This window comes from Indicator indicator, chromosome 35 (genome assembly GCF_027791375.1).
Source record: "Indicator indicator isolate 239-I01 chromosome 35, UM_Iind_1.1, whole genome shotgun sequence".
NCBI lineage: Eukaryota > Metazoa > Chordata > Aves > Piciformes > Indicatoridae > Indicator > Indicator indicator.
In genome coordinates this window covers 2997658-3021872 of record NC_072044.1, presented here as the reverse complement: position 1 = coordinate 3021872, position 24215 = coordinate 2997658, and the positions used below count along the sequence as shown (strand labels likewise).

At 52.1% G+C, this 24215-nt stretch overlaps 2 protein-coding genes across 2 annotated transcripts; both read right to left on the bottom strand.

Annotated features, from left to right (window-relative positions):
• Window positions 1-4840: 4840 nt before the first annotated feature.
• On the bottom strand, window positions 4841-8857 carry C35H1orf116 (chromosome 35 C1orf116 homolog). Its single transcript, XM_054395956.1, has 3 exons — window positions 8771-8857; window positions 6791-6968; window positions 4841-6066 (listed from the first exon to the last, which is right to left on the bottom strand). Exons 1-3 carry the CDS (start codon window positions 8855-8857, stop codon window positions 4841-4843), a joined length of 1491 nt encoding a protein of 496 aa, XP_054251931.1.
• Window positions 8858-22076: 13219 nt separating this feature from the next.
• YOD1 (YOD1 deubiquitinase) lies at window positions 22077-23541 on the bottom strand. Its single transcript, XM_054395948.1, has 2 exons — window positions 23334-23541; window positions 22077-22783 (listed from the first exon to the last, which is right to left on the bottom strand). Exons 1-2 carry the CDS (start codon window positions 23539-23541, stop codon window positions 22077-22079), a joined length of 915 nt encoding a protein of 304 aa, XP_054251923.1.
• Window positions 23542-24215: the final 674 nt, after the last annotated feature.

Sequence of the window (24215 nt, the reverse complement as noted above, 5' to 3'; positions counted from 1 at the left end):
TGGTTTGCTTGTGCTGCATCCATGAGCAGGGGGACACCCAGGCCACAGATGGAAAACTGTCCTGGAGCAGGTCCAGAGAAGGGCAAGGAAGCTGGGGAAGAGTCTGGAGAACAGGGCTGGTGAGGAGCAGCTGAGGGACCTGTGGGTGTTTAGTCTGGAGAAGAGGAAGCTGAGGGAGACCTCATTGCTCTCTACAACTCCCTGCAAGGAGGCTGGAGCCAGGTGGGGGTTGGGCTCTTCTCTGAGGTTACAAATGCTGGGACAGGAGGAAATGGCCTCAAGCTGCACCAGGGGAAGTTTAGGTTGGATATTAGGAAAAATGTCTTTGCTGGAAGAGTGATCAGGCCACCCACAGCCACAGCAAGCAGGCTGTGGTTTAGGAGGGAACCTCCTGCCTCAGCAAGGAGACATCAAAGGCAGCCACTGCTGTGGAACAAGCTCTCCTGGGAGGAGCCAGTCAGGCCAGGTACAGCCCCAGATGACCTGAAGAGCAATGAGGTGGCAAGAAATTTGGGGTGGAGGCAGGTTGCCCTTGACAGAGGTGAATCTAAAGGGTAGTAACAAGCAACCCCTCCTAGGAATCACAGAATTCCTTCAGCTGGAAAAGCCCTCAAAGATCATGGAGCCCAACCCCATCATGGCCACTAAACCACGTCCCCAAGCGCCATGGCCACAGGTTTCTTGAACAGCTCCAGGGATGGGGACTCCACCAGCAGCTGAAGCCCAGCAGCACTTCTGCCATGCCTGACCCCCCCAAGCCTTAGTTTACCATAAGCACCAAGAGGCTTGCAGGTGCTCAGTGTGCCCACAGGGATCAGGGCATTGCCCAGAAGCTCAGCTGAAGCAGCAGCCTGTGGCATTACACACAGCACACAGCTGGGTGAGCCCAAACCCTGAGGTCCTGCCCAGACACCAGGGTCTGAGTCCCACTGCCTTCCTCTTTGCGTGGTCATTTATGGTGGCTGGGACATCAGGAGCAGGAATTGCCACTGCATGGGCACAGGGACACTGCCCATGCCCTTCCCTTTGCCATTCATCGCTGGACACCGACACAGAGAACCAAATGGAGGAGGAACAAGAGAGTCAAAGGAAAGTGTGGTGACTTCCTGAAGCAGAGAGAGATCCACTGCTCCTTGAAACAGAGGCAATATAATCCTCTTTCATACCAGAGCACTTGGTGTTGGAGAGAGTCCTTCTCTCCCTCTGCACATGAGCAGGGAGAAGGCAGAACATCAGCTACCAGCTACGGCCCAAGCTCTGCTGGGATGTGATTTAAAACCCCTCAGGCACCCTCAGTCCTCTCCCACAGAGCTGCAGTGACTCCAGCAGGACTTTGGGTCTCAGAGCCCAAGTCTGATGCTCTCCAGCTGGAGATGTGTTGGGCCAGCAGCAGCCAACCCACCTCCCTGCCCTGCTGTGGGACAGCAGCCCCAAGGCTCCTGCTGATGCCAGCAACAAAGCTGCTTCACGGTGACAAAGTCTGTTATTAGGAGTGGCTGCTGAGGCTGAGGCTGCTTCTCTGCTCCCCCTGCAAACAGAAAGGGGAAGACCTGGGGCTGCCCCTGGGAGCTGGCAGGCTCCAACCAGCCTGATGTGCAGGCAGGCAGCAGGAGAGGTTCCCACCCAGCGCTGAGCTCCCTGGGCTGTGGACTTTCAAGTGCAAATGCTTGAGTTTAAAGGCAGCAAGGAGCAGAGGATAAATGAAAGAGGAGAAGGAGATAAAAGGTGAAGCTCCTAGCGCAGGGGTCAGCTCCTGCAGTGGTTTAAATGCTGTGTTTGCATCCCTGTGTTCCTCTCCTTTCTGCCCACTGCAGATTCCAGCATCATGCTGCTTCCTGCTCTGTCTCACTGCACATCCTTTGCATAATGGAGCTGCAAGACTATAGAGGAGCAGGGCTCAGGCTGGGGGAGTTTATAACCTTCCAGTCTCCTTTTCCCTTCTGGAGCCAAGCTACCTATGGCATGGTGTCTGCTGAGCAACCTGCTGAGCTGTTGGTCAGACTTAGCTCATGTGGCTTCTCCTGGTTTCCTCCTTGATGCTCAGGTTTGTGTTACTGCTGGCCAGTCCCAACCTAATTTAGTTAATTGCTTAACTCCAAGCAAGCACTTCCCTGCTTTCACCAAGTGTAGTTAATCAGGCATCGTTTTCTTGCATTCCTGGGATTCTTTAAGTGGCCAGCAGGATTCCCTCCCCTTGTGCACACCTTGGTTACATGGCGGGTTGTGAAATCGTAGAACATCAAGGTTGGAAAAGTCCTCCAAGATCACCCAGTCCAGCCATCAACCCAACCCCTCCATGGCCACTAAAACATGTCCCCAAGTGCCATGGCCACATATTTCTTGAACCCCTCCAGGGATGGGGACTCCACCACCTCCCTGGGCAGCCTGTTCCAATCCCTGACCACTCTTGCAGCAGAGAAGTTTTTCCTAATATCCAACCTGAACCTCCCCTGGTGCTACTTGAGGCCATTTCCTCTTCTTAGCACCTGATATGATGCAGCTTTTGCAGAGGGATTCTCTCTCCTCTGTTCTTTGAAACCCCAAAGCTCTGCTAGTGCCTGTTGGGAGAGGACCAAGGAGCTTGGCCCTGGGTTTGGTGAGTATGAAGCTGTTTAGTATTCCCAGCACTGTCCTGAGAAGCTGATTGTGGTGCAAGGTCAGTGATGAGAGTGATTGAGTGTGACTTAAACTTAATGCTGCAAGCAGTTAATTAACAGCAGTAAATTGTTTAGTGCAATTAGCTCCCTGGGTCAGCTCCTCCTGCTAAAGAAAGCTCTGAAATTAAATTGCCTGTTAGGAGCAAGGGAAGAGACTCTCTGGATGTCCAACACTGCAAGCCAGCATTGCATGAACGATTTATTTAACTCTATATTTATTTCTGCTGGGTGAAAGGAATAAAAGGATCCTTTCAAGCTAAGCTCTCAGTGCAGCTTCCCAACTAACACACTGCTGTGGGAGACGTCCCCCAGACCCAGGAGATGGTGCAGGTTGGAAGGGCTTGACTGGAGCAGTGGTAGGTCACATGTCAGCCATCCCAGTCTGGCAGTGCAGTGGAAGACTTTTTGCCTCTGTGGAAGACTTTTTGCCTCTGTGGAAAACTTTTTGCATCTGTGTAACAATGGGATCACAGAATTGTTTGGGTTGGACAAGACCTTTGAGATCATAGAATGGCCCAGGTTGGGAGGGACCTCAGAGCTGATCTCCTCCAACCTCCCCACCATGGGCAGGGACTCCTCTCAACTAGACTCAGCTGCTCAAGGTCTCACCCAGCCTGGCCTTGAACACCCCCAGGGAGGAGGCAGCCACAGCCTCCCTGGGTAGCCTGTGCCAGTCTCACCACCCTCCTGATGACAAACTTCTTCTTCAGCTCCAGTCTAACCCTGCTCTGCCTCAGCTTCAAACCATTCCCCCTTGGCCTGTCTCAGACACCCTCAGGAAAAGTCCCTTCCTGTAGGATTCCTTCAGGTATTGGAAGGCAGCTCTAAGGTCTCCCTGGAGTCTTCCCCAGGATGAACAACCCCAGCTCCCTCAGCTTATCCTCAAGCCCAACCATTCTCTTAACCCCACCAGAGCTGGGACTAAACCATGTCCCTCAGCACCACATCTCCTTGGCTTTTCAACACCTCCAGGGATGGGGACTCAACCACCTCTTCCAGTCTTTGACTAATTGTAGTGGACTTTTACCTCATCCCACTTTATGTGGACCCTGGGTTGCAGGAAGCCCAAGCCTCTGGTTCCAACCTCATCATTTAGATGATGGCAGAGGGGGTTAAAACTGGATGATCTTTAAGCTCCCTTCCAACCCAAACCATTCTATGATTTGCAGTGTTTGGATGCTGTCTGGGCCACACTCCTCAAGTCCAGACAGGATGAAGGTTCAAACTCATTAAAGAGCTTCACCAGAGCTTTGACTGCAGCACAAATCTGCCCTACACCAGCATTTTCTGCTCATGGACAAGTTTATTACAGACCCAAGCCACCTTTGTCAGGGAAGGTGCAGCAGAAACGTGGACAGCATCAGCTGGGTCTAAAAAAAGATGCAGGTAGAGTTTGAGAGGGAAGGAAATGATGCCTCCAACTCCCACCTCTCTCCCCACTTCTGCTTCTGCCACCAGCATGTGGCCTGTGGATGCTGAATTGTCACTTCAGGATGGACATGGATGGTTCTGCACCTTCCAAGTGGAATATCCAGGTTGTTGGTGCTGGATGAGAGAGCAGTCCAGGTGAGGAGGCAGTGGGACCTGTGAGCAGCCACCCAGGCACTGTGTGGGTCCTGTGCCCACCTGGGAGCATTGCTGAGCCCCTCAGTCTGACACTCTGTGGCAGTGGTGGCCTTTAGGAGGTGGCCAGGTGAGTGCTGAAGCCTCAGAAGCTTTGATAAAATTAACCAAAAACCAAAACAAAACCAAACCCCAGCAAACCCCCAAAAAACCCCATAAAATCCTAAAGGAGCAGCAGAGTCCTGGAGTTCTTCCCAGAGAGGTTTATCCACAGGAGACCCCTTTTGCAATTCCATGGCTTCCCTGTTGAGATGAATCCCCAGATGCATGAAGGACCTTGCAGGAGATCATGCCCCATCCACCAGCTGAGTGCTGCTGGATCCAGACAGCTCCTGCCCGTTGCTATCTACAGAGGCTGTACACCTGCTGGTACTTTGTCTGCTGGGAAGCTCCAAGTGCCTCTTACACCTCCCCTCCCAAGGCGCTGGGGCAGGAGATCACAGCAGAAGCTGCTTCTGGCTGCGCTGTCCAAGGACAGAGAGTGAAGGCACCTGGCTGTGGGGTGGGGAAAAGGCCCTTTTTCAGCAGCCCCCTCCCTCCTCCCCTCCCCCAGCCCGGAGCTACTCCTTCAGCAGACCAAGCTTCTTGAGTGCCTCTCGCCGGTTCTCGTCGGCGGTGCCCTTGGGGGAGATCTTCACACTGACACAGGAGCGAGGGGGCTTGGGGAAGTTCTGCAGAGGGTGGGATCGCCTCTTGCTGCTCTTCTCCTGCTCCACCTGCCCGGATTCCTTCAGACCAGCAAAGTCCTTCCCCGCTCCGAGGGACACCGGCCGGGGCCGGTTGCTCCTGAGGAAGCTGGGGGCGAGGCGCTCGATGAAGGACATCTTGCCCAAGGAGCTGCTGGCTTTGACGTTCTGCTCCTTGCTGCTGGCCATGTAGCTGCTCAGCCCCACGCCAGAGCGCTCCAGGGTGTTGGATTTGAAGGTCATCTGCCGGACGCCTGGCACCAACCTCTCTGCCGCCCCGCAGCCTGCCTCGGGCTCCCCGGGGCCGGGGGAGGGCGTCTCCCTAGCCTGGGGGTGTGTGGTGGGTTGGGGATGGTTGTTGCCAGGTTGAAGGCGGGTGCTGGGCTCCCTCCTGTCCTGTGACAGTCCGAGCTTCTCCAGAGCCTCACGATGAGCTTTCTCCCTGTCCTTGGGGTCGAGGTGTCCCAGATTCAGCTTCTCAGCAGCGCTGTCGCTGGGCTGGGAGCTGGCCAGGGATGGAGGTGTTGCTTTGACCTTCTGGCTGGCCTCTGTAGGAAGTGGCACTGAGCTGTTCTTGCTGGTTTTCAGGATGATGTTTGGGGGCAGTTTCCGTGGTTTGGGGGCAGTTGGAGGCCCACGCTTGGCGTCCTGGTCCTGAGGGGCTTCTTCTGATGTGGGCTTGTCTGTCTGGCCCCACGCAGTCCAAGCCTTGGGCTCTTTGGCTCTTTCCCTCTTGGCATCCGAGCGACTGGTACGTGACCACTCCTGGCTCCCCAGGTCGTCCTGGAAGGGATCTGGAGGTTGGATAATCAAAGTTCCCAGGGACTTCCTTTGGCTTCTTGTGTTGGCTGGGTCAAGCCTGTCCTCCTTGGCCATCTGTGAAGGTTTGTCTCCTGGCACTGGGTCCTCCACTGTGCACACAGTGGCTTGGCTGTCAGGAGCTCCATTTGCCACAGTGATGCTCCTCGGAAGGCTGTGGTAACCTGGGCTTGCAACTGCTGCTGGAGCTGAGCTGGAGAAGGCAGAGATGTTCTTACTGCTCCTGTGTTGAGCTGCCTGTTGGTGACCTACATGTGGGAGAGGAGACCCATTTTCCACATCTGGGCAAAAAGAGAGAGAGAGAGAGAAGTCATGCATTGGTTGTTCTGCAGAGGGACACAGGACACCTTCCTGTTTGCAAACCACCTCTTCAGGCCATGGCAGAGCATTTGCATCCAGAAGTTCACCCTGAGCCACCTACTGCCCTGCCAGAGTGAAGAAAGTCACACTTTGGATCTGACAAGGCACATGTCAATGAGGAACCTCAACCCATGTAAGGAATGAGAGGAAATGGCCTCAGGTTGCACCAGGGGTGGTTTAGGTTGGAGATCAGAAAACATTTCTTTCCTTCAAGAGTGGTCAGGGATTGGAACAGGCTGCCCAGGGAGGTGGTGGAGTCACCACTCCTGGAGGTGTTGAAGAAAGGTGTGGCCATGGCACTTGGGGACATGGTTTAGTGGCCACGGCTGGGCTTGATCTTAGAGGTCTTTTCCAACCAAAACTGTCCTGTGATCCTGCAAGCCTGTGTGGAGCACGAGCAAACATGCTCTGCCCTGCACTTTGCTGACCTCACTCTTAGCACCTCCTGCACCTGAGAACTGGGAAGATGCAGTTGGTGTCCTACCCACCTTGCTGCCTACAGCCACCTCTCACCATGAAGTGACAAGACCAAGCTTACCACATGCACCAAACTGGATAATGCTCCTTTCCTGCCTGCCAAGCCAATGAATCCCACCAAGACAGTCCCTTTGCCACCAAAGGCTGGAGCACAGCTTTCCAACTTACCCTGGGCACTGGAGTCTCTCCTGTGCCACATCCCAGGCAGCTCGGAGGGCTCCACATAGTCAGTCTCATCAGTGGAGACCCCACTGTCTGCTTCTGCATCCAGTGAGCCAATGGTTTCTTCTAAGAACATCAAACACTCCTTCTCTTCCACTGATAAGTAGTCATAGCTGTTATCACTCTGGAAGACAGCACAGGAAGGAGACAGAGGGAGGTTATGGTTCTTGGCTGTTAGGAGAAGATCCATGACAGCTCCTGGCCAGGAGCCTTGGCCAGTGGTTGTTCAAAATTCAGTACTTGGAGCTACAGAAAACTGGAGAACTTCCTCTAAATATCTGTAGCTACTTAAAGCCATTTAATGTAACTGCACAACCTGCAGCAGGTTATTGTTGACTTGCAGACTTGGTCTCTACCTTTGTACTTCTTCAGCTGGCTTTGAAGTAGGAGCAGAGGGGTGCCAGGGGTGGTCTCTGGGTGCAGACATCTTCTCTAAGGCTTCTTTGTGGGTGGTGGTCCTGTTCCTTGTTCCCCCACTCATACCTCAGCAAGGTTCAAGGCCAGGCTGGATGGGGCTTTGAGCAGCCTGGTCTAGTGGAAGGTGTCCCTCCCCATGGCAGGGGGATTGGAACTGGATGATCTTCAAAGTCCCTTCCAACTCAAAGCCCTTCTAGATTTCTGTGAACCTATGACAAGAGGAGCATTGGAACAGGCTGCCCAGGGAGGTGGTGGAGTCACCATCCTTGGAGGTGTTCAAGAAATGTGTGGCCATGGCACTTGGGGCCATGGCTTAATGGCCATGGTGGTGTTGGGTTGCTGGTTGGACTCCATGGCCTCAGAGAGCTTTTCCAACCCAAACAATTCCATGATTCTAAGATAATTTTTTCATAGAATGAAAAGATTTCTGTGGTCCTTTCTCATAGATTCATTGAATGGTTTGGGTGGGAAGGGACCTTAAAGATCATCCAGTTCCAACTCCCCTGCCATGAGCAGGGACATCTCCCACTTTCTGCTGCATTTCCAGTCTCAGGAGCTGTGATTGCTGTGGAGATGCCAATTTACAGGGTGATGTAGCAAGAAATATGGAGCACAGGTGGAGTGTGCATCAGATCAACAGGCGTGGAGGAGAAGTTGTCCTGAGGTGGAGTTGTTTTGAAGGAAGACATCTGCCCATGGGATCTTGCAACCAGTTTTCCATCCCTAAGAAATCTCAGAGGGTTTGGAAATGGAAAACCTGTTCAGGACCCAGTGTGGCACTTAGACATATCAATTATGCTCCCCAGGCAGACAGGATGTAATTAGCCTATCAATCTTGGAATCAGTGTTGGGAGACAAACAAGCTCTAATGGGCAGAGTGAAAAATGACATCTCTGCACCCATGGTCCCAACTCACCTCTGCCCTAACTTGGAAGTTAACCTCCTGCCAGCCATGAGGAGCAGGGTTTGTTGTCTTTTCCAGGTGTAGTCACCCTTGGTGGAGCCAGCCTGCCCCAGTTATCTGCCTGCTCTGATCTCTCCCTGGGGAACTGGCTGGGCTGCTCCTGCTCAGTGCCTTCACTATCTGCTTCTGCATCTCCAGGCAACTCAGGAGCCCCTGGGCTCTCCGTGCCAGTTCCCAGAGCAGAACTTGCAGGATTGAAGGCTCCTGATTGGTGCCACACACGTGGCAGGATGGCAAGGCTGGGAGTGCTTTGGGGCAGGAATTCATAGAATCATAGAATGGCTTGAGGTGGAAGGGATCTTAAAGATCATCCAGTTCTAACCCCGTGCCGTGGGCAGGGACACCTCCCACGGGACCAGGCTGCTCAAAGCCCCTGGTCCCTGCACTGCCCTTAGCATGGTGATGTCTCAAGGCCCTCAGGTGCTTCCAAAGCACTGTTGGGAAGCAGATTCAAGCAGGCATCTCCTCCAAATCCTCCCTCATCTGCCGAGAAGGGTGAGTGGGGTCCCTGCCATGCCCAGGCTGGGCACACCAGGGTTACTTACACGCTGTGAGTGGTTGGAAGCTGTGCTGACCATGCTGTCACAGCTGCCAGAGTTGCAGCCAGCCATCCCCAGCTCCTTCTTGGGCATATCACAGCCTGCCACGGGGTCCAGTGTGGGGGGCAATATCCCAGCTGAAGTAGAAGAGAGAAGAAGTATTAAGCTGAGAGATGATGCAAGTGTGCTGGGTCAGGCAGGCTGGGAAGCTGCTGGGTGGAGGCACCCTTGTTCCATCTTAGGCTGCTCTCTCCAGAAAAGGGGAGCTGGTTTGCTGGGGGATTCTAAAGCACCCTTGGAACTGAAGTTTTCCCCTAGAAGATCTGGAAATAGATCTCTGGACTGCCCATCCACGGCCACCTCACGTTGGTGGTTCTCTAACTAATCTCTGAGGTGTGGATAAGATGGAAAGGAAAAAGCTGTGAGCGAAGCTCAGCCTCAGAGCTCAGCACCGACGTCCCAGAAATGTGAGCCCCAGCCCAGCTCCAAGTCACAGGACCTCTTCTCTCCACCACCCCCACCCCTGCCAGCTATGCAGCTCGAGTGCTGTCGAACTGCTGAACCCGAAATGCTGCTGTTTAGTCACAGCCTTGCTCTGCCAGGAGCTTCCTCCTGGCAAAGAGCTTCCTCTGCCACCCTTCCTCGGGGGCCACAGAGGTTTCGTGGCCATGGGGAGGTACCCCTGTAGCTTTGGGGCACGCCTGGGTGTGTTTGGACACATGCCTGGTGGAGCTGGAACAGAGCAGGGCAGTGCTGGGGGCTGTGCACGGGGCTGCAGCGATTTGCTGTGTCTGCAGCCACCCCAGCGTCATCTTCTGCTCCTGACAGTGCACCCCAGGTGCTCATCTGGATGCATCCTGCACCCCCAGCACCAGCAAAGGGCTGTGAGGGGCCTTGAGCATCTCTGTGAGGAGGAAAGGCTGAGAGCCCTGGGGCTGTTGAGCCTGGAGAAGAGCAGCCCCAGAGGGGAGCTGATCAGTGCCAATCAATATTTAAAGGGTGGGTGGCAGGAGAAGGGGGCTGGGCTCTTCTCAGTGGTGCCCAACAACAGAACAAGGGGCAGCAGACACAAACTGGAACCCAGGAGGTTCCATCTGAACATGAGGAGAAACTTCTGCGGTGTGAGGGTGCTGGAGCCTGGAGCAGGCTGCCCAGAGAGGCTGTGGAGTCTCCTTCTCTGCAGAGCTTGCAAATGCACCTGGCTGTTGTGATCCTGGGCAAGCTGCTGGGGGTGCCCTGCTTTAACAGGGGGAGTGGAGTGGATGCTCTCCAGAGGTTCCTTCCAACCCTCACCACACCTGAGTTTTATGAACATGATGTTGGTTGGGTAGCAAACCACCTGCCACCAACCTTCCCGGGTGGCAGAGGGACCACTGATGGCCACAAAGTAGATGGCCAGGAGAGCTCTGCAGCCTGTGGGGAAAAGCTGAGCAGCCTCCAAAAGGCATAATTACTGCTGGATGCAAAGCACTAAGCTTCCAAAATTCACTGACACCACCAATTAGGTGTTTCCTTCGTGCTCACCACCCATTCTGCAGCAGAGGACTGGGCTGAGGAGAGCAGCAAAACAACCACCCCCTCCAACACACACAGACCCACACAAGAGGATTTGCTCCTCAGAAGACAGAGGAGCTCTTTGTGCTCTAACCTGGCCATGGCACAGCAACACACTGTTGCTTTTTTCTTTTCTTTTTTTTCCCTCTTCCCTTCTTGTAGCTGGATCAGGGAATTAGATCTGGTGATAAGTGAGCAGAACTGGCTGCTTGTTCAGAAGGTTAGACCCTGAAAGAATTCCTTTGTCGTTGGAATATGCCAGAAAAATCAGATTTCCACACCCACAGCCTGACAGATCCAATCCTTCCACGCAGGAGGAGTTGAATGTTTTGGTCTCAGCTTTCCATGATTTGCTGCTGAAATGGCATTTGAGTAAGAGGTGGCTTTGGAAGAGCAGTAGCCTTGATTCTTTAAATGTGGATAACTTCAGAGCCAGAGCTGTTGGGAAGCAGAGACAGGATCTGAGTTTTGGGGTTTTTTAGGCTTCTGCAAGCTGCACAGTTTTGTTGTGGCACCCAAATAGTTGAAATCTGAATCTATTTCCAAGCAGCAAGAGGTTGCTGCCTGCTTGATGGGAATTGCTGCAATACTCCTCACTGCCTCCTGCCCTGCTGCCTGAATCTGAGAGCAAACCCTCCTGAGGAAGCAAAAGTGTTGCTCAAACTTGATGTCTGCAGTGGAGCAGCTGGTCAGAGCCAGTGCCTGCTGCGTGAGGCAGACCCTGGGTGAGCAGAGCTGATTTCTGCAGGAGGATAGCCACAGCCCAGTGGAAGAAATCATAGAATCATGGAATGGGTTGGGTTGGAAGGGACCTCAAAGATCATCCAAACCCCCTGCCATGGGCAGGGACACCTCCCACCAACCCAGGTTGCTCAAGGCCTCATCCAGCCTGGCCTTGAACACCTCCAGGGAGGGGACATCCACAGCCTCCCTGGGCAACCTCTTCCAGTGTCTCCCCACCCTTACTGGAAAGAATTTCTTCCTCATCTTCAGTCTCAATCTCCCTTCTTACAGCTCAAAGCCACTGCCCCTCACCCTGTCACTCCCAGCCCTTGCCAAAAGTCCCTCCCCAGCTCTCTTGATGTACTGGAAGGCTGCTCTAAGATCTCCTTGGAGCCTTCTCTTTTCCAGGCTGAACAGCCCCAACTCTCTCAGCCTGTCCCCTCAGGGGAGGTTCTTCAACCCTCTGATCATTTTCATGGCCTCCTCTGGCCCCTCTCCAGCAGTTCCATGTCCTTCTTGTGTTGGGGACAGCCACAAAGCCATTTACTGTCATTCAGACAGCAGAAGGAAAGCAGCTGCCAAGGCTCTGGCACCCATCAAGCCCCAGCTCAGGGGAAGGCAAAGTTCAACCCCGAGCTCACCAGGCTCTGGAGAGGATCTGCATAGAAACAAGAAGTTCATTTTTCCTGCCCACCAGCCCTCTGATGCGATTAAAGCCCTAACACACTCCTCCAACCCAGGGAAGGGGTAAAAATCAGCACTGAAAAATCCTGGGTTTCATCATTCAGAAGGATTTTACAGCTCCTTCCTTTGGCTAAGTGACACCACAGCAGCTTGGCCACAGACAAAACCAAGGACTGAGCAATGAAATCCAAAGCTGTGGCACTTGAAAAGCTCTTTGGTGGTGGTTTTGGTTTTGTTTTGCTTTGTTTTTCAGTGCTGTTTGTCTTCCCCTCCTAAAATTGCTTTCAGGAGAAGCCATTTTTTCCCAGTATCACAGAAATGTGGGGGGTTGGAAGGGACCTCTGGAGATCAAATCCAACCACTCCCCACCCCACACCCTCCCCCCTAGCTAAAGCAGGGTCACCCTAAATAAAACACCATGAATGAAATTAATTTGATCTCCAATAAAAGCTCTCCTGTCAGCTTCTCTAACTGTCCTTCCCCATGCTCCCCAAGCCCTCAAACATCAAAGAGCTGCTGAGTAGCAATTAATACTAATTGCTTTGTATGAAGAGGCTGCTTTCCTTGCAGCTCAGTCCTACCACCAGTGCTCTTCCTGGCTCTGCAGCACTGCTGAAGAACCTCAGCATTTTCTGCTGGCTAAGGCAGAGCAGCCAAACCCCCTCTGCCTTGCAGCTGCCAGCAAAGGGCTTCCTCCTGGCCAGCTCAAAACACAAAGCAAAGCAAATCGAGGTGATCTTTAAGGTCTTTTCCAGCACAATCTGTAGGTACCAGCCCAGCAGCTCCTGCTCTGCAGCAGGATGGATCCCACCTCGGGGGTGAAAGGTGTTGATGGTGGCAGATCTGTGGTGCCTCCTATTTAAACAAGTGCAGCAAGTGCACCCAGCAGCTGCCTGGGCTGCTTGCTGCCCTCAGTCAGCACAGCTACAGCCTGTCACAGAATCACAGAATGGTAGGGCTGGAAGGCACCTCTGGAGCTCATCCAGTCCAACCCCCCTGCCACAGCAGGGGCACCTAGGGCAGGCCACACAAAACCACGTCCAGGCAGGTTAGGAAAGGCTCCAGAGAAGGAAACTTCACAAAGCTCTTTCCCCAGCCTCTCCAACCAGCAGCTCCTGCTGTCTCCCCAGCTTTCCTCCTGCCACCTCCTTCAAACCACCTCTTCCATCTTCCCTGGTGCCACCTCCCGTGACAGCTCCACCACACTTCAACCCTTCCAAAGCAAAGCAGGTCCATAACCCCAGAGGTACCCACAGCCCACCCAGGCAGAGACACTCAGCCCCTCAGCCACAGCCCCCAGCAGGAAAGGGACAGACAGCAGAGCATCAGAAGGAGTAGAGATTATTCCTTTTTTAACTCTATTACTTTTTTTTTTTTTTTTTTTTACCAGGACGTCTGTCGTTCTGCGTTGCCCAGATCCTCGTCCTGGCCGTGCCTATCCCAGGACTTCTTTGCTGTTCTGGACTAACCAAACAGAGCTGGGTTACACATTAACTCACCTCCACAGCACAGATAAGGCTGCCACGGGTACCTGGCAGGTTGGTGCTCACAGGCGAGCCCCCAGCCCTTCACCCGCAGCACCGGGGTGGGAGAAATTCATCTGGCACCCATGCCAAGCAGCTTTGCTCCAGGCTGGGCTCACAGCACAGCCAATCCCCTAAAAAAGTGAAACACCTTCGTGTTCTGACCCAAATCAGCCAGGTCCCTTCGTGCCCTGCTCGCTGGCAGCCCTGCCGGAGCAGCTTTGCTCTGCGGAGGTGCGGGGCAGGCAGAGGCGCCGGCAGAGGCGGGCACCAAGCAGCCTGTGCCCGGGGAGCTCTGCTCGGTACCACCCAGCTCACTCACTTCCCTGCTCGGCTGCTGCTGTTCTCTGATGTCCTCAGCACGGGTTTCACGGGAGACTCCTTAATCCAACATCCTGTTCTGCCACATAGCTGCTCGCTGACACCCGCAGGAGCCCAAACGCGCAGCCCTGACCCAAGCACCTTCCTACACACTAATTAAACCCTCGGCTGGGTGTTTGCAGCCTGTGCTGCTGCGGGCATTATCCCACAAGAGCTTTACGAGGTGGTTTGGGGGGTGAGGTTCCCTCCACGCAGGGTTCCTGAAGGCTCTAAGCACAGGTTGGTGCTGGAGCAGGTAGATACTTGCAGATCACCAAAGCTTTTCCAGACACCACAAGTTTGCCACCTGCTGCTCTGTGCTGTGAGGAGATTCTTGTGAAGATGAGGGTGGGGGAAAGCCGTTTTGGAAGGGAAGCTTCACCTCTGAGTTTTATTTCTGTGCTAGGGGGAGGGAGGTGTGCACTGCTCTGGGGCTTGTGCTGCACCTACTGCCTGGCTGCAGCTCCACTTCACCCCTCCTGCCATTGGTCCCTGCAGGAGCTGAGCCCCTCTGCAGGATCAGTCCTGATCTCTCTAATGCTGGACATGAAAGAGGTTGAGTCTCAGAGCCTAGGTAAAGCCAAAACCCCCTTAGACACCCATCCCACTCCACCTCACCACCCTCCAAAACTGCTGCTGGGGCATTGCCATCAGCAGCATCCCCCCTCTGAGGAGGGGACCACCTCCAGGAGAAATGGAACAAAAAGCTCTGTTGTTCTATCTCCAGCACTAGGTGACACCGACCCCCCCAGCACCCAAATCTGCCCAGGTGATGCTGCAGAAGCAGCTGGAAGAACTGCAGTGACTTGTTAGTTGGAGGTGTCCCTGCTGACTGCTGGAGGTTTGGACAAGCTGACCTTTGAGGGTCCCTTCCAACATGATGCAATCTGTGAACCTCTAATTACCCAAATTTTGGATTCCCCTGGTAAAATTACAATTTTCTCTCTGACAAACATTTCTCCCCCCACCCCATGGAAGACTTCTATCTGCTGTGCAAGGTGCTCCTCCTCCTCCCTGAATAAACACCCCAGCAGAAATTCTGCTGCAGCCACCAGATTCATTCACATTTTTATGCTTCAAGGATTATTTTATTTATATATCTTTTTCTCCTTGTTCAACAAAAGGCTCTGTTGAAACATGCCACCCAGAACAGGGAAGTGGAAACAGCAGTTATTTAAAGCCATGCTAGGATGGACAGAAAGCAGATGAGCCAGGAAGCAGAGAGGTTGCTGAGCCCCAGCTGGGAGCTGTTACAAAAGGGAACATGAAGAGCAAATCAGCAGGACCCAGCAGCTCCTGGGAGCTCCAGCTCAGCCCTGCCCACACTGGCCTGCAGCAGAAGTGAAGAGATGGGAATGTGGCACGTTGGGAGCACTGCAGCAGCCCAAGGTGCTGCCCAAGCTTTGTGGCAGCTGGTGAGTGAGGATTTGATGCTTCTGGAAGGGTTGGCTGGGGTTGTGTTGGTTGGTGCAGCAAACAGGGTCAGGTCTGTGCTGGTTTAATCACGCTGTGCCTAGATCTGAGTTTGCATTAAGAGAGGGAGGGAGTTAAACCCAGAGGAATTATTTTATTGCACATTCAAACACAGTGAGAAGGAGGGCAGGACAAGGATGTCCTCCAGGAGAGGGCAAATGTGTCCTGAGAGCTTCAAGGCAGCAGCACAAGGACTTAAATAGAATAAAATCATAGAATCATAGACTGGTAGGGGTTGGAAGGGCCCTGTGGAGATCATTGAGTCCAATCCCCCCTGCCAAAGCAGGATGACCCAGGGCAGGTCACACAGGAACACATCCAGATGGGTCTTGAAAGTCTCCAAAGCAGGAGACTCCACAACCTCTCTGGGCAGCCTGCTCCAGGGCTGCAGCACCCTCATAGCAAAGAACCTTTTCCTCATATTGAGGTGGAGCTTGCTAGGTTCCAGTTTGTGTCTGTTGCCCCTCATCCTATCACAGGGCACTGCTGGAAAGAGCTTGGCTCCTTCTTCTTGCCCTCCACCCTTCAGGTATTTATAAACATTGATGAGATCCCCTCTCAGTCTTTTTTGGTTTTGCTTCTCTTCTCAAAGAGCTTGCTGCCTGCAGGGCTCTGTCTAGGTCAGGTGGATGTCATGATCCATTAGGAGAAGCTTTGAGCTTCTCTGAATCAGCTGCCTGCAAAGAACCTGTTCTCTCTTTTTTTTTTCCTCTCTCTTTTTCCCCCCTGCCATGTTCCCTCTCCTCCACCAAATACAAACAACTATAACTCAAAATAAAGTGTGATTTCATATCTCTGGCATGAAGCATATGCCAGGAATCAAATGATGCAGAGAAAACTACAGAAAGCTGTGAAAGGACTTTGGCATGTTCACAGACCTGCCATGCCTCACCCTGTCCACAAACAGAAGGAGACAAATGATTCAGGCCTGGCCCTGAAGGAAACTCATCCAAAGGGCGTCACTGATAAGATCCCTGCTCATGCAGGGATGTTTGTTTGCCTCTGTGGGCCTGTTGGACACTTTCCTTAGACCAAATTGTGTGTACAGTTGGATGATGCAAAGGACTGGGTGGTTAAGAGCTGCTGTTACACATGGAGAGAAATAATTAACTCTTTGTCTGCCTGTGAACTGAGCAAAGAACTTCAGCTGTGCAGAAAAGAGGGAGAGAGCTGAGGGGATCTCAGAGCAGGGAGGTTGGAGTGGATGATCTCTGAGGTCCCTTCCTACCTAAGCCATTCTATGGCTAGCAACCAAATAATCTTCAAGGAGTGAAGTGTAGATGTGGTGATAAGGACTTCAGAACTGCAGAGGCATAATTACCAACCAGGCTGCATCAACAGCAGAGCAGCCAGCAGGTCCAGGGAGGTGATTCTGCTCTGCTCTGGTGAGACCTCACCTGCAGTACTCTGTGCAGGTCTGGAGTCCTTCACACAAGAATAACATGGAACTGTTGGAGAAGGTCCAGAGGAGGCCGTGAAGATGATCAAAGGGCTGGAGCACCTCTGCTGTGAGGACAGACTGAGAGAGTTGGGGCTCTTCAGCCTGGAGAAGGCTCCAGGGAGACCTCAGAGCAACCTTCCAGTACCTGAAGGGGCTACAGGAGAGCTCGGGAGGGAGTTTTTATAGGGGCTTGTAGTGTTAGGATGAGGGGCAATGGTTTGAAGCTATAGCAGATTTGACATTAGGAAGAAGCTCTTCACTGTGGGAGTGGTGAGACACTGGCACAGGTTGCCCAGGGAGGTTGTGGATGCCTCACCCCTGGAAGTGTTAAGACCAGGCTGGGTGAGGCCTTGAGCAACCTGGGGGTGGTGGGAGGTGTCCCTGCCCATGGCAGGGGTTTGGCAGTGGATGCCCTTTAAGGTCCCTTCCAACCCAAACCATTCTGTGATTCTCTGCTGTGTTCCCACAGCTTGGTTAGCACTAACTCCACAGCAGGAGTCAGCTCTCCAGGTGTAACACCCACCCCCCAAAGGCTTTAATTAAAAATACTAGACAAGGACAGTGCAATCTTGAACAACCCAATTGTAATCCCTCTCCTGTTGCATTCTTTAATCCAGAAAGCATTCTGGTGCCCAGACTCAGATTTCATTGATTTCAACCAATTTCAAGTCCTTTTCTCCTGCCCAGCCCTGAGCAGAGCAGAGCAGAACAGAACCCACTGGCAGCTTTACAGCTGGATGCACAGCCCCAGTTAAACCACAGGCAGACAGTTCATTTGGACCATTGAGGAGCTGTAATTTTCCAAATAGCAAGCTGAAAGGTTTTTTTGCTCCTCTTATTAAAGAGGTTCCTTGCCAGGGAGAGGTTTGCAGGGCTTACCCGGGGTGCATTTGTGCAGAGCAGGAGCCAAGGACCATTCCCTGATGGTGTTTGTGCTGTGGGCAACAAAAGCTGCCTGGTGCAGATGCTTCAGCAGTTGAGTGTCAGTCTGAGGTCTCCAGAACTCCATCAGGACCTGGGGTGCTTGTGTTTAAAGCTGTCAGGAGAGAAATTCTGCATTTTCTTCATCTCTACCTCTCCCTTTCTCCTCCTCCTCCCTCCTCCTCAGAAGTCAGGAAGAGCAAATAGATGCTGCTGCTGCTTGAGTGAAAAATGGGTGTGAGGAAGAGGGCTGTGCTCCTGCTCCAGGGTGCATTGTGGTTGTAGCACTCTTTTAGGCACTGTTTTGGATTGGAAGGGACCTTCAAGATTGTCTAATCTCAACCCCCCTGCCATGGGCAGGGACACCTCCCACCAGCCCCAGGTTGCTCAAGGTCTCATCCAGCCTGGCTTTGAACACCTCCAGGGAGGGAGCATCCACAGCCTCCCTGGGCAACCTGTCCCAGTGTCTCCCCACCCTCACTGTCAAGAATTTCTTCTTAATCTCCAGACTAAATCTGCCCTCCTCAAGCTTGAATTCATTGCCTCTCATCCTATCAGTACAAGCCCCTGTAAAATGTCCCTGTTCTGGGACAGCTGCCTAGAAAATGCAGGATGGGTACAGGAGGCACTGTCCCCAAACTGTCACTTCACTCTGGCCATGCACATGAGAAGGTGCTGACTTAAGAGTCTGATTCTGTACTGTGGAACAAAATGTTCCTTTTTTCTCCTTCCTCTCCCCAGAATTCCTCTTTTCAGTCCAGAAAGAAGGAATTAAGTTTGTCCTTGAGAAATGTCCGAGTGTTACTGATTTCCTCCTGAGCTTGGTCTTTCAGGCATGGAGCTACTGAACCCAACTCTTCCTAAAGTCTGCTTGGACTCAAAGACTTTTTAGGATGAGAGCATTAAGTTGCACCAGGGGGGAGGTTTAGGTTGGACATTAGAAGAAACTTCTTCACTGGAAGGGTTCTCAAACAGGCTCCCCAGGGAGGTGGTTGAATCCTCCCCACCCTGTGTGATGTTTAGAAGAGGCAGAGATGTGGTGCTGAGGGTTTAGCACCAGCCTGGATAGAACTGGGGAATGGTTGGACTGGATGATCTTAAAGGGTTCTTCCAACCTAAATCACAGAATCACAGAATGGCTTAGGTTGGAATATTGGCCAGGTTGGATGAGGTCTTGAGCAGCCAAGTCTAGTTGAGAGATGTCCCTACCCATGATGAGAAGGTTGGAGCAGATGACCTCTGAGGTCCCTTCCAACCTGAGGCATTCAATGGTTCCAGTGTTTGGCTCTTCTTTAATGAAAGGAATTTAGTGCTGGTAAAAGGGCCAGATTGGCACCAGGGAATCAGAATCCGGTATTTAACTGAAGATCCAGAACTGCATAGGTTGGTCAAATCATCCCAGTGACCAGCTTTTCCCAAGCACATCCCCAAGGCAGCAATTTTCATTCCCAGAGGCCATTTAGTACTTTGGTGCAGAGGTCAGTCATTTAGCAAGGAATTTAATGCTCCTCTTAAATATATATGGGAATAAGAGTAATGACAAAGGACATAATCTGTATCTTAAGGGCTTTTGGGACAGGTTTGGACAGGTGACACTTCCCTGCCAGTGCCTCAGCTTGTCCCACAACCTGTTCTCATGGACTAGTATCAAGAGGCTATTTTGGTGATGATTCCATAGTTAAGGGTTGGTAATAAAGTACTAACCAAACCTTCCCCCACCACCAGGAGGTACTAAACCCTTCCTAACACTTAAAACAAGAGATTTGTACTTTAGATGTCTCCATCTCTTCATTTAAAATGTTTTGTTTGGCAGAGTCTAGGAGAATCACACAAAGTTGGGGTATTTTTTTTTTTTTTTGACTCAAGGTCAGTACCAGTTCTTTGTCCTTTGATAGCTGGTCAGGATGTAACAGCAGGAACCTTCCCAAGGATGAATTACAGCAGCAACTCAAAGATCTCCAGAGGTCCCTTCCAACCCCTAACATCCTGTGAACCTCCCCATGGCTGAGTTACAGCAGCAACCTCCCCAAGGATGAAGTGCAGCAGTTTGGTTGACAGTTTTTAACCAAAGAGTTTTTATTTTCTAGGCAACAAAAGAAAACACCAAGCAGTGAGAACAAACACATCTCCCTCCAATGGAACTGGTTCTCTGTTAGCCCATTCCCTATGCAAACCTGACACAGCAAAGCTAAACACTCTGGGTTAAATAAACCTAATTTTAACAATACTGCAATTGAGGAACACCCCCTAAAAATCCTTTTTTTGTTGTTGTTGGGTTTTTTTTGTTTGTTTGTTCCTTTTACACACTTCCAGAAATCCATCCAGGATCCAAAGCTAAAAGCTAAATCTTGCTCCCCATAGTCAATGCATTTGCAAACATGGCAGACAATAAATATTTCTCTTCCACTCCTATTTCAAAGCCACCCCAAACCCAGTCACACCTCATACCCCTTCTCTGAGGTAGTTTTTTTTTGTTTGTTTGTTTGTTTGTTTTTAATGTCCATTTTTCCCAGCTGGCAAATGGTGAGGATCAGCTCTCTGTCTGAGGTGGTGGTTTTTAACCTCTTCAGCGTGAAAGCTGAGAGCACCACTTGGGATTGACAGCTTTTTGATTTCACCCCTAGCCAGGATTTCATCTCAAGTAGTTCTAGCACAGTGTAATCTTCAAGTTCTTTTGAACTGTCAGCTGTTTCTTTAGGTTTCTAAGCATCAGCTTCTAGAGGGTTGCTTTTAATGTTGGGGATGTTTAGTTGTTGGGTTTCCTTTTTTTTTTTTCCCCCCCTCTGCTAATGACAGGCTAAAAGCAAAGCAGGGTTTAAGACTTGGGAGCTAAATGGCTCTAGAGGAAAACTCCCTACAGTGCTAATGTCTGGTTTAATACTGAATTAAAAAGAAACCTGGTCCACAGTGCTCTTAGTGATTCAATTCCTTATATTTCAAGTCTCAATTCAGCAAAGCACTTAGGTAATTATGTTCCTTCCTCAATAAGACTCCTCCTGTATTTCTTCAGGGAGCCTTTGCTGAGAACTTCAGTGAAAGAAGAGAAGTTTTTGCTGGGTTTTTGTTAAGTTTGGTGACTTTTCTTTTTCCCAGCCAGATGCCTTAAGGAATGAAGGAAATCCTTTACAGGTTCCACTTGGAAAGTGGATTTAGTTCTGCCTCAGATGCGTGGTTTTTTGCTCCCTGTTTGTACAAGTGCAAGGAAGGTGACTCCAAAGTGTAACAGCAAAATGGCAGGCTAAGAATATTCTAAAATGCAGTAAAATTCAGTGTGTGTTGCAGGCATTTCAAAGAGAGAAAAAAATAATAAAATCCCCTTCAACAATATGTACCTTTGCAGCACCTTTTCAAAACCTCAAAAGCACTTCTTGTTAAGCCTCACCACCCCACTGTGAGGTAAGAGATACTAAACCAGTTTCAACTTCCCTGCTACCCAACAGCAGGAGAAGTAGGGCAGCTCATGCAGCTTATTTTTTTTTTTTTTTTTTTGTCTTGAAACTTCAACAGCACCCTTCATTATCAGAATTAAAAGTCTTGCCACTGAACAGTCACTGGTGACAAATCAAACACATTAAGGCAGAATGCAAATGAAGAAACTTGGAAGCCTCCCTTCTGGGTGAGGACTCCTGTCCCTCTTAAAGAGGCCAACCCTTTTTCTTTTATCAGCCAAGAGTGAGAACTACACCTTAAAGTGCTCATTTACAGTATCTGGAACCTGGTACAGCTTAGTAACACTGTGGCTGGGAGAGAGCAGCTCTACCCAAATCAAGTCAGCTTAAAAGTTATTTCAAAGATGCAAACCAAGTCATTTCCCTAATTACTCTTATTCCCCTCTTGCCAGAATTTCAGATACCATGATGAAAAAGAACCTAAAGTATTTCAAGACACATGCCAAGGTTCTGATGCAGTGTAAACACCTGGGGTGGAAGGTGGGGGGGGGGAGAGGGGTTGATAAGTTATTTTTTCAAGCAACTAAAAACTACCTACAGAGGATTAATAAGTTTATTCAACACTTAACCACCTACTTAGTAATTTAAAGAAGGCTACCTTAAAGCTTAGAGGCCATTTCTTTCTCTAAAGCCATGACTTCACACAAACAACAAAGTCTACTCCTGATGGTAACAGGGCAGCTTTGGAGAGACTCTTCCTATGACACCAAATGAGCACTTTCCCCCTTCTTGTGTGAGCAGAGTCTAACTCCTAGGATAAGTAATGCCGAGATGTTGAGTTTCCCAAACTCTTAGCTTGCCTTAATTACCCTGAAAACAGAACACAAGAGAGAGTAATTCAGCAGTTTATAGAGGCTGGATTTGAAGCTAGTGTTGGAACAAGCCCAGGTTTGTGTGTCTGCTCCTGATGTACACAAAGAGAAGGTTCTTTCAGCAATCCAGTTGTTAGCTGCCAGCATAAACCACCTGCCAGAGTCCTAGAGATCAGCATGCCAGAAGATTCCTATTTCAGATCCAGCAGCAGAGTCCTTAACCATAGCCAACCTGCCTTGTCTGGGCCAATCCTTAATTTGCTTTTCAAGCTTTTGTGAAGAGAATTGTAGGATTACATACAGCTTATCAGGAAACCCAGGATTTCATCCTGGATCGGTGAGGTAGTCGATGCAACCATCCTCATGCAGGTGTCACACCTCTCCAAAGTTGGTGTGTCCAGTCTCCTTGGCATGCTCCCTGGCTTCCACCTGCCCAGTCAGTCCCTTCTGGCACACCATGCACCTCAGCGTGAAGCGATTCACGTCGGTGAACTGCCTCTTCCTCCTGGCTTCGTCCGCCAGCTCCAGGGCTTGTGCAAGAACAACGTCATCAGTGGTGGAGAAAATGGTCTGGGGAGGAATGTCCGTGTCAGGGATTTTCCTCTCAAGTGGATCATAATGGATCCCATCATAAATGAGGAGGACTCTCTTCGTGTAGCCGGCATCCTCCCCGAAGCGGTCGATTCGGACCGTCTGGGTGTCCACCACACAGATTTCACACTGGTAAAACTTGGATAAAATGGACACCTCGATGGCTCCTCCCCAAGTCTCCTCTTTTCGGATCCAGTCACAATATTCCCTGTTGGTTTTCCCTAGGACTGCCTCGCAGTAAGACTCGGGATCGCTCGCCACGATCTGGGCTATGAGGCTGCGCATCTCCGGGGCGCAGCCCGGGTCGTACACACCTCCCTCCACCACGTAGTACACACTGGTGAAGAGGCAGGAGTTATCTGCTGGAACAACCCTCCTGGCCAGCACGGGCACAGCTTCCCTCAGAGAGTGAGACATCGTTCTCTTGGCAACTACAGGCGAGTCAGGCTTGGGTTTGGAAGTGTCCTCTTCAACTATGAGCGTGTCGCCTGTCAAACACAGCAGGAGGAAGAATTGAGAGGAATGTGCAGGTGAGGGTTTAAGATGCTGTCGCCCCTAGAACAGAACCACAGGGATGTGGTGCCTGTGTTCCCAGAATCGCAGAATGCACTAGGTTGGAAGGGATCTTTAAAGGTCATCTAGTCCAGCCCCCAGCAGCACAATATCCTGACGGAAAACAGCCTCGCCCACAACAGCCGGTAGCACCTCGCTAGCCAAGCGTTGGGCTCCGGTGTACTCACCTGGAGTGTCCCCAGTCCCTGTCTCCTGCTAGCCCCGTCCTTCAGGCTCCGGACCCCCCGGGACGCAGCAAAATCACCACCGGCGCTACTGGCGAGCAGGAAGTGCTCCCGAGCCGGGTGTTGACAGCTACCCCCAGGAGGAAGAACCGGCCCGACAGCTGCCTGATGAGGGGCGTGCTGGGCCGCAGCCTCTTTTAATTAAGCTAATTGCCGCCGGCGGAGCAGCAGAGGCCACAAAGCGCCGGCGCCAGTACCCACCCCCAACGGCGCAGGCCCGTCACTCCCGCCTGGCCCTCACCCGAGTGGATCCCGAGGTCACCGAGCCTCCTCTCGCCGTCGCTAAGGTCCAGGCTCCGCGGCGGGAAACCCAGCAGGAGGCGCTGGGCCGTGGCGGGGACGCCAGTGAGGGCAGCCAGGGCTGCCTGCATGTCGCGAAGGCGGGAGTGGGCCGTGAGGCCGGGCAGCGGGTGGGTGCCGCTGCGGGCCTTGCAGCGCAGCCGCAGCATCCTCGGCGGGGCCGCCCCGCGCCGCCGCCTCTACCGCCACGGACCCGGAGCCGCTTCCGCTCCCGCCCACTCTCGCGAGATGCCCGCTGCGCTCCACCATTGGCTAGATTGCAGCCAATCAGCGCGTCGGCAGCGGCGGGGAGGTGGAGGGGCGAGGCTGACGTCATGACGCTCGGCGTTCATTTGCATGCGGCTCCGGTGTGATTTGCATATGATTTGCATGTGGCGCGGCGGCCCGGAGCCATGTCGGCGGAGCCCCGGCACGGCGGCCCCCTGCGGGGTAGGGCCGGGGCCCTGCGCGGCGGCGAGAAGCAGTGCTGTGAGTAACCTCGGCCTGGGAGGAGGGACCGGGGAGCGGAGGAAAATGGGTGTTTGCTGTATTTAAGAGAAAAACCGAAATAGCGGTTTACGGGGGGGATGCTGCTTGTGCCGCTTAAAAAAGCACGGTTCTTCCGTTAAACGCGTTTCCATCCTGCGCGGGGCCGCTCTCCTGGCGTTCTCCCTTCTCCGCGTCTATGCCCTTGATGACCGGGACCGGCCGCGGTGAGCCCTTCCCGCCTCTTTCCCCGGCTGCCCGGCGCCGCGCATCCCTCACCCGTCTCATGTTTCTAACTTCTGGGTGCTGTGGTTAGCCCCAAACGGAGGTTTTTCGCCCCCCAAACCCGTCTCTTCCC

What these genes read in the sequence shown, in the direction of transcription:
- C35H1orf116 (XM_054395956.1), bottom strand. Translation starts at nt 8,857, where the DNA reads ATGCCCAAGAAGGAGCTGGGGATGGCTGGCTGCAACTCTGGCAGCTGT. An exon ending in CTTCCAACCACTCACAGCGT is followed by an intron (nt 6,969 to 8,770) that starts GTAAGTAACCCT and finishes GCTGTCTTCCAG; the next exon opens with AGTGATAACAGCTATGACTA. An exon ending in GAGAGACTCCAGTGCCCAGG is followed by an intron (nt 6,067 to 6,790) that starts GTAAGTTGGAAA and finishes CTTTTTGCCCAG; the next exon opens with ATGTGGAAAATGGGTCTCCT.
- YOD1 (XM_054395948.1), bottom strand. Translation starts at nt 23,541, where the DNA reads ATGCTGCGGCTGCGCTGCAAGGCCCGCAGCGGCACCCACCCGCTGCCC. An exon ending in TGACCTCGGGATCCACTCGG is followed by an intron (nt 22,784 to 23,333) that starts GTGAGGGCCAGG and finishes TGTGTTTGACAG; the next exon opens with GCGACACGCTCATAGTTGAA.